At 37.9% G+C, this 18,355-nt stretch overlaps 1 protein-coding gene across 1 annotated transcript in view; it reads left to right on the top strand.

Moving 5' to 3' along the window:
• Positions 1 to 18,355, top strand: part of LOC131853158 (MAP kinase-activating death domain protein) — a 41,078-nt gene that overhangs the window by 21,790 nt on the left and 933 nt on the right. Inside the window, exons 26-38 of the mRNA XM_059203981.1 lie at positions 139 to 391; positions 1,077 to 1,204; positions 2,110 to 2,235; positions 3,418 to 3,574; positions 3,822 to 4,159; positions 4,477 to 4,618; positions 5,306 to 5,433; positions 5,659 to 5,784; positions 6,179 to 6,220; positions 9,329 to 9,401; positions 10,331 to 10,377; positions 16,956 to 17,162; positions 17,460 to 17,663. Of these exons, the coding sequence (XP_059059964.1) occupies positions 139 to 391; positions 1,077 to 1,204; positions 2,110 to 2,235; positions 3,418 to 3,574; positions 3,822 to 4,159; positions 4,477 to 4,618; positions 5,306 to 5,433; positions 5,659 to 5,784; positions 6,179 to 6,220; positions 9,329 to 9,401; positions 10,331 to 10,377; positions 16,956 to 17,162; positions 17,460 to 17,663 (1,971 nt within the window). The remainder of the gene's footprint in view (positions 1 to 138; positions 392 to 1,076; positions 1,205 to 2,109; positions 2,236 to 3,417; positions 3,575 to 3,821; positions 4,160 to 4,476; positions 4,619 to 5,305; positions 5,434 to 5,658; positions 5,785 to 6,178; positions 6,221 to 9,328; positions 9,402 to 10,330; positions 10,378 to 16,955; positions 17,163 to 17,459; positions 17,664 to 18,355) is intronic.

Here is an 18,355-nt window from a genome sequence, read left to right as displayed (position 1 = left end):
ATAGAAGTATATAAGTACATGAACATTTTTTAATATAATGTGTTCACTGCGACCAAATCCTAACTAAATACGAAGCAAATTAATCATCGTGGACCATGGCGGACTATGCAGATATTGATAGTTTTTGTTGAATTGCAGTTCATAAGCAAGCCGGTGTGGAAGGGCATGCTGAAGGTGCTGCAGGCGGTGGTGCACGGGCTGGAGCACACGTACTCGAACTTCGGTCTGGGCGGCATGGCATCGGTGTTCCAGCTGGCGGAGATGGCGCACACGCACTACTGGAGCAAGGAACTGGCCGCGCTCGACGGCGCCGGCGCAGCGCTCCTCGACTTCCGCCACGACCTCGACACGCCCTCCTCCTCGCCCTCCTCCAGGAAGAGCTCGCAGCCAGGTACTTGTCTAATCTAATTCACACCTATACTAACTACTGGACGCTTTGTGGTCAAAATTAGATAATCATTTGTTCAAATTTTAAATTTCAACATTATTGTGAACGGAATGGAATTAGAATTTACAACTGATGCATTACATGATAAATTATTATTATTTAATAATCACGGTATTATTATATGTCCATACAATTTTTTAGGTATACTTTCAGTAAACATTTACGTAGGTATTATTGACTTACCTATATATTTAGGCCTATCTCCAGAACTTATACATTATATATGTATATCTTATACATTATAGAAAAAAACAAATAAGTATATCTTCACAAAAAACACAATTATATATTATTATTAAGGTTCTGTTGTATAACACTTACTTCTATAATCCCAGGTACTGTGTCAAAAACGTGGCAGTACGTGTGCACACACTTCCATATATTTGACACACACACGCATATATAATATTCTTTTTATTGTTAGTCTTTGTTCAAATTGAGAATAAATTAATATTATTTGTCTATAGTATTTCTGAATGTTAAATTAATTATGTTTCAATTTCGACCACTGCGCAACTACTATTTACATATGCAAGATTTATCTTAACTAAGCACTGCATACCCAGTGCAGAACTGACACCTATATTAGATAGGTACTTTAGTAATCCTTACTTTTTTGTGCCACTAGATATACCGATTGTTAACTACCCTGACATGGATTCCACCGAGGCGCAGAGTACAACCGAAATGTTCAAGGACATGTTAAATCAAAAGAGGAATTTTCTATTCAGCAAACTTACTTCCTTTGACTCAGACGTAAGTGTCAACCTACATACATTATTTATTATTTTAAATACGTTACATGTCGTAATATGTTGCATGTAATTGAGAGTAAAACATTGCTCTAAACAATATTTTTGTAAGTGTATTGATAAATGTCAGTATCTTTACTCTCTTGAGCATGCCATGTAATCAAAGCTTTGACATTTAAACTGTATTACAACTATTTTGATATTTATATAAATTTATTTATTTCAATATTTAATTACTTTGTTATTAATTACGGAATAATTTATTAATCTTTAAGTAATGTTAATATTATATATAATAAAATAATCTAAATTACTTACTTTGTATAATTATAATGGCCAGTGTATGTTATTGCAACAAGACGTTGGCATGTATGTATAAATTTCATCCTTATATTATATGTATATTGCTATAATAATTTCCTTTGTAGTATTTTTTTATTATCACAGTAACACATGTGTAAACTAAAATTATCTTCAAAATTCTAGTCACAAAATAGGCGAATCGCGCTGTTAGTATAGAAATAAAAATAATATAATATTAAAAGTAAACAATATTTATTTACATATGATGAGAATACTGGTTAGATAAGCAGAGTAATGAGTTATTGAAGTTATTTATTTGTACAGGAGGGATGATTTTAAATGGCCTCCATTAAATTTTATTTAATAGTGGTCATTATTTAGACATGTGTTACTTATATATATATATATTATATAAAGTGATGGATGATTTTGAAGGTAATTAGTTACACGACCCTTTGGTGCTATTCTTTTAAATTATTTAAATTATTATAAATTATCCATCAATATGTCTACTGTAAAAATGGGCAGTGAAGAATGTGCCACGTTCGCTTAACGTTTGTGAAGGTTATTTGAGCGAAGGAATTTGCGTGTTTGTATGCGTGGCAGGCGGCGCCCTCGTCCGATTGTTCGGCCGACGAGAGCGGCTCTATCACCACCAACCGAGCCAATCTCTTCGATCATCGCGCCTCCTTTAAGTCCAACCTCTCTGATACTGACGTCATGTTCCTCAATGTAAGTCCTAGTGCGTGTTGTGTAGCTTTAGATCTGTTACAGCTGTAAACGCAACTTTATTACTTGAATTTTATACACCTATTATAAAAATGTGCAATTTTAAATTAACCAAAGATTGAATTATGATATATAACTAAGAAATTATGCATTCAAAACAGTTGCCTTCATAGTCTGTGCGAGGTCGAGTAGTTGCTTTGAGGTTCTGCTACCAAAAGTCCATTTAATTTGTGGAATTTGGTTTTGCCGTATGAATAAAGTTATTTGTCTCAGACTATGTATAGTTTGCATGGTTTATTGCATTTCATAAATGTTACAAAACTGGTGTAATTATATATATCAAATAGAATGCAGACACGTAAGTAACATTTATATATTTTATTAACAATAAGTTTGATCGATACTACCGTTCTACCGTCTAAGTATTTTGATAGCGAAAATAAACATATTCTTCTGCTATCACACTATACATTATTATATTCATAAAACAGTTGACAAATATATTATCGGTACTTTAACTTCTGTAAATAAGAAACTTATGACATGACGATATTACCACTAATCGTTTATTATGTACTCGTAATGCAATAATAATCAATTACGATTATAGAACTACATTAGAGAAGAAAACAAATTAGTGACAGCAACAGAAAATTGTGTAAGGACAGATTATTTTATTAGATTAGGATAGAGGTATACATCAAATTACATTACAGATAGGTATCGTCGGTCACGATGTCGCAATTTGTACGCGTATGATATGTTTCGTCGAGTAAACAAAGTATATACCTACATATATAGGTAAGTATATCCTACATATATGACATTTTAAAAAAATAATAACAAGTCTATTATTTAATGAGTTTACTATTATTAGAAACTTACGTACGCCTATAATGCCCTTTTTTGTCTGAGTCAATGTTCACAGGCTACCATCTTGTGCCCCATTTCTTTCGAAAAACCTCACGTTATAACACTATGTAATAATACTTTCTTGACTGAACGAAACGCATTAGACAAGTAAGTTTGTTCACTTGTTGTAATACTGAGTTAGAACTTTCAATTAAAAGGATGTATGTAGGATGTAATTCACCTAACCTTTTAATTACTTTTGGGGTGCACCTAAGTGAAACAGTTCATTGTGCAGGAATTGTTTTTCTAATATATAACATTATTAATACGCAGGTGGGTCGAGGGGGCGGAGGAAAGCCTCGTGCGGCGAGCGTTTTCTCATCGAAGTCATCGCTCGGGTACCGGCCGCCTCCGCCAGTGGGGGTGCCGGCCACCTCGCCGCTCACCTCACCAGAAACCGTCAGGACATATCTCTTTCAAGGACTCATTGGTGATTAAATGGATCTTCTTTGTCTATCTTTGCATACATACTAATGTTGTAATAACATTTACTTCTCTATATGAGATGTTTTGAATATAATAACCCCCGATTTTCCCGCGTGAATAAAAATATTGTAGGTGTCATTGTACCATGTCATTTGTATGCCAAATATGTAACAAACATCTCTTTATAAACTTTTATCTATATTTAAAACGTGGCAAGTTAACTAATATTGTTTATATTTATCTTATTTTAGGCAAAGAAAAATCGAACTTATGGAATCAAATGCAATTTTGGGAAGATGCTTTTTTGGACGCTGTCAGCCAAGAGCGAGACATGATCGGTATGGACCAGGGTGCGAATGAGATGATGGAAAGGTACAAGTGTTTGAGTGAGACTGAGAGGAAACGCCTCGAGCACGAGGAAGACAGATTGTTGTCCACTGCTCTATATAATTTGACTGCGGCTATGGTACTGGTCGGTGTTGACGCTGATATAGTACGCAATAAAGTGCGGAGACTACTCGCCAAGAGTCATATCGGACTAGTCTACAGTCAGGAAGTCAATCATTTGCTCGATGTTGTTCATACTTTGGTAAGTTATTTATATTATCTTACATTGTACATTTGCGTTACTTACGAAATTTGCAAATAAAATGTGAATAATTGTTTATATTGGTCTGGGTGTTTTCTATGTGTATGTACAAGATAATACATTCAAATGTTTCAATCAATTGTTTAGTACCCAAGGTACAAGAAGCCATGCTTAATTTAGACCAAATAGTGCTGTTTGAAGTGTTCTGATTTATTATTATTACCTACATTAATTCGATGCAATTTCCATTCGATCGCGATGGATCGATCGTGTCAAAAGTATGTCAGCTGATATTGTGTACACGGTGGCCGGTGTAGCACGGGAACGACATCTCGCTGAAACCCCTCGGCTCGCGTCTGCTGCGGCGCGCGTCGTTCACGGTCCACGAGGCGGACGCGGCCGGCGAACTGCGCTTCATGGAAGTACGCGACGACGGCCTCGTGCTTAGATCCACGCAAGGTGAGACGCAAAATTATGACGCCGCATCAATTTTTCTCAGCAATTATAAACCATTCGAGACTGATTTTTATGTATTTCATATTTCATATTTGATATAATTGTAATGGTTCTCGTTTCATGATTGATTAACTTTTATTTAATGTGACTACATCATAGATATTAGTTCGCTACAAGTCATAGTGTTATGTGTGAGCGCTTCCCGTCCTCAAGAAATAAGGGTCGGGATCCACACCTTTTTAATAGAAAAGAAAAAAAGATAAGAAAGAAAATTGTTTATTTGGTACATAGTAATATTAAAAATAATTTTTAAATTTTAAGTTACATTATATATGTTTATATTAATTTCATAGTACCAAATAGGTCTCCACTCAGCATATGTCGTGACGGGGTGTCAAGACGCTGGTATTCTGCGGACACCATCATATATATAAATATAATAATAATAGGTATTTTGTATTTATTTGTACAACGCTTCTTCATGAGCGACAGTTTTAACATATTTTATTTTCAAAACAGCCAATATGTTGAATTTATTAAAAAAAAGATTTCACACATTGAAATTTACTTAACTACTTGGAAAAACAAAGATGGGATATGCGTTCCAATCACAAGATCCTTTGGTATCGCGTTTAGTTGCGGCATGAAATACGCGACACTACCTAGAAATCTATATTAAACTGTTTTCAGGGACAATCGTGGAAAGGTGGTGGTATGAGAGATTGGTCAACATGACTTATAGTCCGAAAATAAGAGTTTTGTGCCTTTGGAGGAAAAGTGGCGGTCAAACGCAACTACATAAATATTATACTAAGAAGGTATAGAAATTATTGTATTAATTAAAAACTATTTAATGCTTTTTTAATTACAATTATATTATTGCGAAATCTATGATGCTAATATAAAGTGGCGTGCTAATTCCATTCCACCTTATATTATTTTGAATGCTGATCTCCTGAATTCTTTTTTTACCAGTTTTATCGTATATAAAAGTTTGAAGTTATAAGTTAATTCGTAAATTGAATTTGTCTTAAATTTTACAGTGCAAGGCCCTGTATTACTGCATAAAGGAGGCGATGGAGAAAAGTGGGCGGCGACAAGATGCAGCCGAGCTCGGCGGCGAGTTCCCTATACAGGATTGCGCCACGGGCGAGGGCGGCCTTATTCAGGTAAGACATTGTATCGCATGGTCAATACATTTACTGGCGACGTACAGGTACAAGGCAAACAGTTTTGTAATAGTTCTACTTAGGTGGCCATAGTGAAAGATGGTATTGTGAGAAATTTACCAGGAATTAAATACGTTAATTTTTGGGCGATCGCGTGGATTTAAACCAGGCATGGTACATAGTTAGCAATAGGGCGACTGGTTCCGATTACTAACAATAGTTTTACCTACAAGCAACCTATTTTGTTCAAAACAATCGGCTTTATAAATAATAAAATGTTGGTATAGCCTTTGAAATAATATATTTCAATATTAGATTAAGATTTAGATTAGACAATTGTCTCATTACTTATTTATAAATTAAATTGTATTAACTTTTTTATTACATTTTTAAGGTGTGCATGGAAGGCGTCGGTCTTCTATTCCATCACAGCAAGGTATGTCTCAATGCTTTCGCTGTATTTTTATAACTTTTTGTCGGCTTATTTATATTATTGTGATAATATACCAAAACAGATTTTATCATATTACACAAAGGTAATACTCATACAATAGTGCATCTGTACGTATGTGACGTTTTGGTATACTCATAATAATGTTATATTGATCAGGTAAGATGTCTGTCAGTGTCCTCGCTTCATTTGGAAAGTCTCGTTATGATTGAACGACAGCTGTAGAGTGACGTACATAGGCGCACGCCCCTGTACGCCAGTCTACGGCGTCGGCGCGGACCGATTTGATCCCGAGCCGGCCAACGCTTTATTGTCTCAGTATTGTATCGGTGCCGTTAGCGCATTGTTATACATTTACGAAGCTTCTCATCCGACGATGACATTGAAAACCTAAATATATCACTACAAGCAGGGGATGCTCGCACTAAATGACATATTGTCGAATTACTTCCGCTATAATATTACTCGTACCACGGCATGACTCAACAAGCTGCCTGACTCATCCCCCAAATATAATGTAATCTCACGAATTGGTTTACAAGACCTTTTTAATATAATACTAATATTAAACTTAAACCCGTATGCAAGGACCACTCAAAGATTCCTATTTAATATTTTTTATAATATTTTATCCTTTACGTATATATATATATATATATATATATATATATATATATATATATATATAATTTTCTAATAATTCTAATTATCAAGTATAGCTTAAGTCGAATTAAAATCCAGTATTTTTGCCCTTTCATATCTTTCTATTACTAATTCGATGTAATAGCTTAGTTTTTTTACTTTTAAGGTAACCGTTGTCTATCCGATTTACGTATATCTAATCCATATAATTTGTGCATGTGCTATTTGTCTGCCATACCCGTATACCGCTGGAGTGTGTGGGCGCCAGTGCCGGAGCAACGCTCCGCTAGGAACTTTTGAGATGGTCCTTGACACGCGCTCGGCCGCCCTCTACTAATATCTTCTTTTTGTCTGTTCTACTCTTTCCGGACACGCCGAACCCGCTGCGCTAAAGGATTTCGAGGTACACAGTGGTTCATACACTAGTAATGGCGACCTTTACGACCTTTATGATCTCTGTCACGGTTACCGTGAGACACGCTATTAGCGATGATCGTTCGAGGTCGTAGGGCTTTACTTGTAGTTTTGAGGCTTACCGATTGTTTTTAGCCGTTGTTAGCGTTGTATTAGTTCTCCCGAGTGCGGCGAGCGCCGAAGCGCGCGGTCGTGCATGCACATAGACGCCCTTTGTTTATTATCTGTTTATATTATCGCACCCGACAGCTTGCATTCGTTATCGTGGATCGTCCGGCGAGCGGTCTCGATATTTCGCTCTCGCACATTGTGTCGAGGTTTAGTTCGTTCGTCCCTTATCACCTAGAGCCCGAGCGAGCGCGTCACGTCAGCGCTAAAGCTTTACGGACGCAAGTCACGAGGTCAGTCGTAGAGCATTCGCCATCTCACAAGTTCTGGTGCTGCCCCGGGCCAGTCGCGCACTCCCCTCTCCTCTCACCTCGCAACCTCGCACCCGACCTCGCGCCTACTTCGCAACCTCGTCACGACCCTGCACCCTCGTATCCGACTTCGCTCCACCTCATACCCACACCTAGCTACCTGGCACATGCGCACACCCACCTCGCGCCTCTACCTTGACCACTACCCTGTACTCATACTCATGTCTGGTTCCTTGCGACCCGCACCTAAACTAAGCGCCTCCTACAACCTCGCATCTCACAATATTTCCTCACTTTTGCATTCCCCGCGCATCTCGCCTCACCTCGCCGCGCCGCCGTCGCCTTGCTCCACTCTCCTATTCACTGCCGAATCTTTCGATACACAGAAATTCAACTTGTATTTTCTTTCGGTATTAAAAGCTGCCGACGAGTGCGTTGAATTTTTGTTCGTAAAATGCATAATGTTGTGGAGCCAGCTACGTTTCGATACCCATCAATACTATTAAAATATTTTTGCTCGTACTCCAATTGTTTAAAGGTATGTTGGTATAGTGTATCGAAATGTAGCTTTTAAAAAGCCTGCCCTTTATCGCATTGCGCATGTAGAATGCATATTTTTTTAGAGCAGTACAATGCATGCAATGTATGTTGTTGTCAGTTACCTTAATTTTAAACAAGGTAGATTGTATAAGATATATTTGTAATTTAATTTATGTTTTCGTAATTATTATACCATAATATGGGTAGGTACATGAAACATATATAATTTATAATATAAGATTCATGTACCTGTATATCGCGATATATGTAGGTACAATATACATGTATGCATAAGAGTGATTTTGAATAGATAGTTTTGCATGTTTTTTTTACACGTCCAATGTTTATGTTTTTATTATATAGATTCTGCACAAAAAATTGGTACTGTTATTTGACTAATTACTACCAAGTATTTTTTTGTCTATATAAATTTGTATTGTGCAAGTTCAATATTTTTGCATTTAAAGAAAGGAACTATAATATTAGATAGTTAATATAATATGTATCTATAATATGTAGGTATATTTCTATTGTCAGAGAAAATGTTTATTACTAAACTTTATTAGATCTCTGAATATGCAAATAATTTAATATGTTTAAATAACAAAATTTAAGGTTTTGTAGTTATTTTCAGAATAAAAATCCTATTGATAACCATGTACTACTACTAGACAAATCATAATAACGTGTGTTAATAAAATTATTATATTACGTTTAAATAGACCAGTAACCACATTTCACACTTATTATAAATATAGGTTAAGGGTCAAACAATATTGTTTTGACATTATTTCTAAAATTATATACATATATTCGTGCTACAACTTTTTATATACATATAAAATGTTTTATTTGTCAACGCAAATATATATTTTCATTTGTTTAGTTGAAGATAGAGATGCCTATTCGTAAATCTCATGTTTCTGTTAATTTTCACGTCTCTATAGTATTATTTGGCCAGCCTCATATAAATTCTTATAAACACTGATAATGTCTGTATATATATAAGTATAGCATACATCACAGACGATGGACGATATATATTCACCGATATAATCCTGCACTTTTTAAATTACAGTTCTTTGTGCGGCTCGATCATATTCGAAAATGCTTCACACAGAACGGAGGTATCTTCGTTTTAGAAGAATTTAGTAAGTATTTTACTTATTAACATTGAAATCGATTTGTAAAAAAATATTTATATATCTATTGTAATTGAAACTATAACACTACGAGTTACGACTGTGGTAAGCACACGAAGTAATCATGGACTCACTGAGAGAGATCGATTTGATCTCTAAACTAAACTAACTAAATAGGAATTGCCTTTCAATGGTGTAGTGATCGATTCCAATACGATACACATATTTTCACGGCTATAAGTGTTTGTCTTGATATTAGTCAGGTCAATACAAATAATTACATTACGTATTATTTATATTATGTATGTATTTATAAGAAAATGTATTCAAATATATAGGCGCTGCTTAGTTTCCAGTATACATCTAGCCCTCAAAGAAACAATAGAAACAGAGTCGTCGCTCTATATTAATCTTTGTGGGATATTACTATATTATTCCAAGTAAACGGTTCTTATCATTGCAGCAGCTTAGGTATTTAGATGTATTTTATCACATGGACATATCACGTTCCTTCAAGAACTCATTAGAAAATTGTAATTGAAACTTATTTCAAATCATATACTTACACTAAATTTCCAAGTTGATAGTATAATCTACTGTTAGGTATTTGATGACTTTCTTATAAATTTACCTATTGTCTGTAATAATATATAATAGTTTTAATATTGTTATAATAATTAAGTTATAAAACAGCAGAGGTCGAGATTTAGACACATAGTAACTTATTGAAGTCTATTCTCATATGTAAATTACGTAATATCCCTATAGTATATGTATTATTTAAGTTTAATGAACGATTAATTCAATTTTATTTAATTATGTAAACGATAATGTTGAGTACGTAATTGTTAAAGAATTTCCATAAAGGTTTTTATTTTCTTTGTTTTGACAATTAATTGTACCTAAAGTGTTAAAAACATTCGTTTGATATTTTTCAGATCCCAAAACGAGGCAAATACTACAGAGGAAGTACAAATCTATTATGGCAAGTATTTTATGTTATATGTGTATACTAGCATCCTTTTTTTATGTTTATATACCTATCTGTTTTTGTTTTATTCATTTACTCTCGTGTCTTATGTTATAGGCAGAGAAAGTAGTGCTTGACCTTCACCGTTTCTTCTCCATATGGCTTTCTCGGTACTTTGTCGAGACCCATGGAACCCAACTGCATTATGCACCTTACGTTTCATAGCCCCTACGGATGTATGTACTGTCAGATTATTATTTTTATTTTGCATGACTTTTTCTTCTATCGCTATATTTGTTGAACTATAATTTTACTTAGTATTATTTCAAATCTGCTGCTTGATTATACTGAACAGGTATAGTATATAATATACAAATATTTGCTTAATATTTCAGGAATAATTTTGCTATTATTCTGGCGCTGTTTTCAGTTCCTACAGCCATAATTAACATTTGAATTTTATTTATATATATTGCTAAATTAGTATAATTTTCACTAATTCCTAACCCAATTCTTAATAGATGGATGGATGGATGGAATAAATATTAACGAAGGTACTAAAGTTTGTTTTTTAATCTCGGATACTGTCCAGCTACAGCTAATGTTACCAGCTGTAGCTGCTGTAGCTGCGATACCAATTTTTTTTATTTTGACCAATACATTACATTACTGACTTTGTATTAAACGGTACAAAAAAATATATCTTTGTAGTTTACGTTAATATATATTTTTTACGGTATTTTGTGTTTTTCTTTCAAATGCTTAATATTTTAAATATACATGTGTTTTATAAAAAAGGCGGTTAGTCTTTGTTCCATTGAAATGTATGTCAATTGAAGAAATCTATTTTGAAACAACAACCTATCTATTATACCTATACCTACTTTAATAATTTTGTGTTAATGCGTTTTAAATAAACACGCACACATTTAATTTCCGATAGTTCCACAAGCCTATATAATCGCAAAAAGTTGGTTACATAGGTAATGTCAAAAGTTATGGAATACTGTTCCCATCTCTGGGCTGGAGCACCACAATACCAGCTTCTACTATTTGACCGCATTCAGAACCGAGCAGCCAAAATCATTGGTAATCAACGTCTATGTGACAGATTCGACCCATTGGCTTTGCGGCGAAATATTGCATCTCTGTGCATATTCTACCGCATCTATCACGGGGAGTGTTCTGAGGAATTGTTCGGATTAATACCAGCTGCTGTGTTTCACCACCGTACCACCCGCCAGTAACTGAAATATCATCCTGATCATCTGGATGAATGTCTTCCACAGTACGGTTTTCTAGAAACTTTTTGCCCCGCACAACCACATTGTGGAATCACCTTCCAGCAATGGTATTTCCGAACCGATACGATATTGAAACCTTCAAGAAAAGAGCTTATTCCTTTTTAAAAGGCCGACAACGTACTTGCAATTCCCCTGGTGTTGCGGGTGCTCATAGGCGGCGGTAATCCAGCTGGATTAATCCGAACAATTCCTCAGAACACTCCCCGTGATATATGCGGTAGAAAATGCACAGATATGCAATATCTCGCCTTCCAGGTCTGTCACATAGACGTTGATTACCAATGATTCTGGCTGCTCGGTTCTGAACGCGGTCAAATGGAAGTAGCTGGTATTGTGGTGCTCCCGCCCAGAGATGAGAACAGTATTCCATATGCGGCCGGATCAATGGTATTTCTCACTCTACTGAACCGATACGATATTGAAACCTTCAAGAAAAGAGCTTATTCCTTTTTAAAAGGCCGACAACGTACTTGCAATTCCCCTGGTGTTGCGGGTGCTCATAGGCGGCGGTAATCACTTACCATCAGGTGAGCCGCATGCTCGTTTGTCCCCTGTGTTCCGCACTGTGGAAGACCGCCATTCATCCAGATCATCAGGATGGTATTTCAGTTTCTGGCGGGTGGTACGGTGTTGAAACTCAGCAGCTGGTATTAATCCGAACAATTCCTCAGAACACTCCCCGTGATATATGCGGTAGAAAATGCACAGATATGCAATATCTCGCCGCAAAGCCAATGGGTCCAGTCTGTCACATAGACGTTGATTACCAATGATTCTGGCTGCTCGGTTCTGAACGCGGTCAAATGGAAGTTAGCCCAGATGGTATTGTGGTGCAACATCTATTTTAATCCGCCCAGAGATGAGAACAGTATTCCATATGCGGCCGGATCTGCGCCTTATATAATTACAAGCGAGGGGCCGCCGTGAAATACCGTCTCACTCTACTGAGCACACCAAGCTAGCCTTGTCCTCCAAATGACCGCAAAACTGAACGTCACTGGATATAACAACGCCAAGGACCTCGAGATTTGGCTTCACATCAAGGAGAGTGTCTTGAAACTGAGGAGATACGATAAATGGAATCTTTTTAGCGGTAAACGCGCAAACTTGTGTCTTCTTGGGGTTGAATTGAACACAATTTTCCTGACCCCAAACCGAAACTTGATAGAGTGAACTTTCGATTTCAGACACAAGTTTGTTCCGGTACTCTATAACTTTTGCCTGCGACATATTAGCATGGCCGCTGTACAAGGCATCTCCGGTACTGCCATCCGTATAGTAATGAATGTCGTTGACTTGTAACATGTCATTGATATGCAGAAGGAACAGAGTTGGAGATAGCACAAAACCTTGTGGAACACCAGCATTCATAGAGTGTGGGTCGGAGCAAGCACCATCGACAACGATCTTGATGCTCCGATCAGCGAGAAAGCTGGTGACCCATTTGCATAACTTCGCAGGCAACCCAAAGGATGGTAGCTTTGAAAGAAGAGCCTTGTGCCAAACCCGATCAAAGGCCTTCGCAATATCCAGACTAATAGATATGGCCTCCCCCTTACTCTCAATAGCCTCTGAGCTGCCCATCGATGTGTCAAATACGCTAGAAGATCACCAGCCGACCGACCCTTCGTTTGGGAACGTGGCGAAAGCCATATAATGTAATACTGACGATCAGAAATCAACTGGTTCACTTCTAGGTATCGTAGGAGTTGACGGTTGACAATATATAAAAACGACTCCATGATCTATATGAGAATAAGGAGGTGATGGCTATGGGCCTATAGTTAGCTGGATCTGAGCGTTCTCCCTTCTTAGGGATCGGATGAACCAAAGCCGTCTTCCAAAGTTTCGGGACTACACCTGTAGAGTAGCAGTACCGGAAAAGACGCGTTAGTACCGGAGCCAACTCAGGTGCACACGTCCTGAGCACAATAGCAGGACTACCGTCAGGCCCACTCGACTTGTGGATATCTAGGGAGAAAAGAGACTTACGTACCAGCTTTTGGGTAAATTTTACCTTTGGCATAGAAGTCTCATACCGCGAGATGACCGGCGGTGATTGCTCCCTATCGTCCAGTGTCGAGTTGGATGCAAAAAGAGACCCAAGGAGATCGGCCTTCTCTTTAGCATGTTGGGCCAACGAGTTATCCTCTCTGCGCAGTTCGCTGTGCCTATAACTCTTTTGAAGGACCTGGAAGCGGAGTTATACTTCCTTTTATGGGCACTGGTATCTGGATCACTCGACTTCACAGCTGCAATCCAGGCACGGAAGCATTCCTGCTTATGGCGCGACGCCGATCTACAGGATCCGCCATACCAGGACTGAGATCTACCACCGACAGGTACCAGGGAATTAGAAATAAACATCTCCATTCCCTGAAATACTACATCGGTGACAGATTCAGCTAATGCATCAGGATCGTCCAGTGCGAAGCAAACTCGCCCCCATGGGTAAGATGCAAAAACACTTCGCATCTCATCCCAATCTGCCGACTTAAAATGCCAAACACGACGTCGACCAATAGATCGCGGCAAAGAAGGACGCGTGAGAGGCACTTCGCTCCGTATCAGACAATGATCAGAGGATCCCAGTGGGGCTTCCACAGAGATCTGATATCCGTCCGGATGAGAAGTCAGCAGAAGGTCCAACAGTGAAGGTATATGGTCAACAACATCAGGAATTCGCGTAGGCGAGCATACCAGTTGCGTCAAACCATATGCCAAAGCAAAGCCATAAACAGATCTCCCCGCATAGTCGGTGGTACGTGAACCGAGCCATTCAGCGTGATGGGCGTTGAAATCACCTAGAATCACGACCTCAGCGGAGGGAATCTGTTAGAGCAAAAAATCTGTAGCCATTTGGACGTGTTCAATGAGTCGGTCAGTTTCGGTGTTACCGCTATGGGACCTGTATAAGCATGCATAGGTGCGGGGGTGGTCATCGCAATCTACACGCAACCATAAAATGGACAGGTCAGTACCTTCAAGTGTACCAAGACGGCGACAACAAATATCCTCTCTGACATAAGCGCACACACCGGCCCGTGGAATAAAAGGGTGTTCCAATTTATATCCAGGGTAGGTCAGGTACGAAATTTCGTCGGGACAGGATATTTGCGTCCGTAAGGAAGAGCAAAGCCGGTCTCGCCGTCTTTAGGTGGTGGTGAACGGCGTTGAGATTGGAATGAATTCCCCTGATGTTGCAAATGACTATGAGCAAGGGAAACGCCGATGGATATTTGCTCGGTTTCCTTTTGGCCAAATTGAGCGGAGTATTGCCCACCCCAGAATTCGCAGGGGAGCCTGAGTGTGATATCTCAGGGGTGGATTCTCCAGTAATATGGTTACTGGTACCACCCTGGGGTAAAAATCTCTTGTAATCCGCTGCCATGGTATGTAAGAAAGGGGTGGGTAGGGGAAGGAAGTAGGAAAGGGATAGGGGGAGGGAGGGGGAGGGGCGTCCGGAACCTACAGCTCATCATGCGAAACGCGATAACGCTTAACGCCGGTTTTCTGCCGAGGTGTGGTATTTCCCGGTTCGAGCGGCCCAATCGAGCTGAACAACCACGTGTGGTCGTACAGCTTGCTCTACCACTTAAGAAAAGGAAAGTAAGTTCTCTTCAGGAAGTATTAGATTAGACTCAACAACGTTTTTTGCACTGAACTATTAATAAACTCAAGATCATTTATAGGTGCGAGTAACCGACTATGTCTTATTAGCTTAACGCTAATAAGACATAGTCGGTTACTCGTAAGGTTTCTTAATTGAGACATACATTCGTATGGATTCCGATTAGCGCATTTGGTTATTACGCCGTCCATCTACAAAGGAAGCGAGGCGTTCGTCTGTCACCTTTCGTGAAATTAACGATCTATAAATTAGCATTCCTGTGGAAACCTTACGAGTAACCGACTATGTCTTATTAGCTTAACGCTAATAAGACATAGTCGGTTACTCGTAAGGTTTCTTAATTGAGACATACATTCGTATGGATTCCGATTAGCGCATTTGGTTATTACGTCGTCCATCTACAAAGGAAGCGAGGCGTTCGTCTGTCACCTTTCGTGAAATTAACGATCTATAAATTAGCATTCCGTAAAGAGTCTCATATCTATTTTATTCATTCTGTTTAATAGTTACGAAAAAATATATAATTATATTTTTTGTAATATTTTTAATCCGTTGCTCTCACTGTCTTGCCTTTATGCCGTAAAATTGCAATACTCGCTTTGTTTAGGTTTAAACAGTACTTAAGTAAAAAAACCCAGCGTTTATTAAACTGACACAAAAGTCATTAACAAATTTTGGTAATATATATCTAGTTTTTTTATATTAATCTCTTATATTGTATTATAATTCTTCTATTCATTACATTTAATTACAGGATGTTTTGACAAAATGTATCGGTCGATGCTTTTCATTATTTATCTTTTTTAATTACGTTATTAATAAGATCAGAACGCTGTCACGAGCCAAAAGCTAAATTGTAATTTATGAGCCTATTTTGGAATTACAAAACCAAGTACACACTTACTAACGGTACTTGACAGAACATTACATCAGTTTAATCAAAACTGCTTGTAGTAAAGTAAAATAAATGCTAAATATATTTATAGGTAAGAACGAGTGAAGAAGTTTTACCAACCAAAACATGGGCATTGTTAGGCGAAACTTTTTTTTACGATTTGCTTTTTGTAGTTCATAGATCAGATCGTGGAGACTCATTTCTTCTTACTTCGGAGACTTCTTATATACTTAGTTGCCTCAAGGAAACGTAAACAACATTGTTCCTAACACTAAGTATATAAGAAGAAAAATCTAAAAAACGACCCTAGTGCCCAGTGGAACATTTTATGACAATGACTATGGATTGCTATATGGAAATGAGAAAAGGCAAGGAAAACAGAGATGAATGGAATAAAAACAATATTATGCCGACCCCAAAGTGTACAAGTAATTAAAGAGAAATCATGACTAAGTTAGGTGTATGGTTAGGGTTACCTACATAGTTCGCATGCTATATGCTCGTGACCAATATATTACGTGAACATTAAAAGGTGGTAGTATAGAGTGTGACAGTGGCGTCTTTTTAACTTGTGAGTGTAATAAATAGTATATGAATATTTGAATAAGTGATAATTATTAAGGATTTAATAGTTCTATTTTCAAATTAACAGATATGTGTGCCAATAGCGTGTTGACAGACGGCCATTTAAGGGATTGAAGTAAATCATCGCTCTGTACTGGACGAACATGTAATACATGACATTGTTTCATCTATTTTACAGGCGGACCAGATATGTTATGCGGTGTTATGCGTGTTCTCGTACTTCGCGGCAGGCCACGAACAGAAAAAAGTGATCCTAGAGCAGGCGGCGCGCGTGCCTCCGGCTCTGCCAGCCAACGTGACACCCGTGTCGCCTTCCTCACACGCACAGCGGAGCCCTAAAGCCGAGGTCGAGGCGATCTCGCCTAAACAGAAGACAAGTCCACAGGTAAAGATTGTTACAGCGATTTTTACCTATCTTGGGGTCCGTTTATTAACATACAATATTAAATGGTTTCAGTAACAATTCTATATTCATTTTGTGTTAATGCGTCTTAAATGTTAATAAAAAACATAGATATTATATGAGTGTTACTGCTATAAATCGGTAATTAAAATAATCTGCGGTAGTAGCACAAAACTATTTAAGAATTGCAAAAAGCTGGCAACATAAATAACGTCTTTGTCTCTAAGATAAAGAATAGACTATAGTGGATACCGGCTAGCAAAGTTTTATACGTAACAGACGGAGCGGAGATCGCCAGTGAATCGTGCGGGGGAAGCCCGGGCGACGTTCGCTAAGAGCGAGGGGAGCGCCGTGGCGGAGTCCCGGGAGGGGGGTGCTGCGGCGTCCCCCCCGCGCCGGCCGCCGCCCCCCGCGCCGCTGCAGCAGCGCCTGGCGCGCGCGCACTCGCACGCCGCGCCGCCACGACCGCCCGATCCGCCGCTGGTACGTTTATTTTATAGCACAGGCGACAAACGAACTTGCCCACCTGGTTGCGAGTGGTTACCGCCGCCCATAAGTCCCGCACCACCGAGGGAGTTGCCGATATTTTACGGATAAGCTCTTTTCTTGAAGTACGGCCGTATGGTACCAGCACGGAAATACCATTACTGGAACGTAATTCCACAATGTGATTGTGCCTGGCATAAAGTTTCTGTGAAGACTCTAATCCGAATCCAAAATGCAGTTGTTTAAATTGCAATTACATCTGTCTAAACTGTAGATTTAAATCTACAATTTATACAGTTTCCATGTTTCGAATGATTATTGGTAGCCATTTTTATTTAAGCCCCCATTCAACAATCGTGTATCGTAATTTTCTGTGAAAACTTTACTCAAACAAAAATGCTTAAATGATATTTAGATGTAGTAAAAGTAAATTAAGAAATAACAAATTTCATATTTTATCATCTTTGTGCCTAATTTTCGTTACCGGTTTACCATAAACTCATTCATTAAGCATCTTGTGATCAAAATGTTTATTCATTCATACATGTCAGTGGTCTATCATTAAATTTATAAAAATATAATGTGACTTCAATATTTTTATACGCCATATTACTGATATATCCATAAAATATAAAGTGTGAATAAGTAAGCATTACGTTTTTTAATAATGTACTTTTGGTATAGATAAG

This window comes from Achroia grisella, unplaced genomic scaffold (genome assembly GCF_030625045.1).
Source record: "Achroia grisella isolate CSIRO2021 unplaced genomic scaffold, CSIRO_AGI_Agris_v1 utg900, whole genome shotgun sequence".
NCBI classification, from domain to species: domain Eukaryota; kingdom Metazoa; phylum Arthropoda; class Insecta; order Lepidoptera; family Pyralidae; genus Achroia; species Achroia grisella.
The sequence above is the reverse complement of the archived record's forward strand: the minus strand, read 5'-3'. Positions and strand labels throughout refer to the sequence as shown.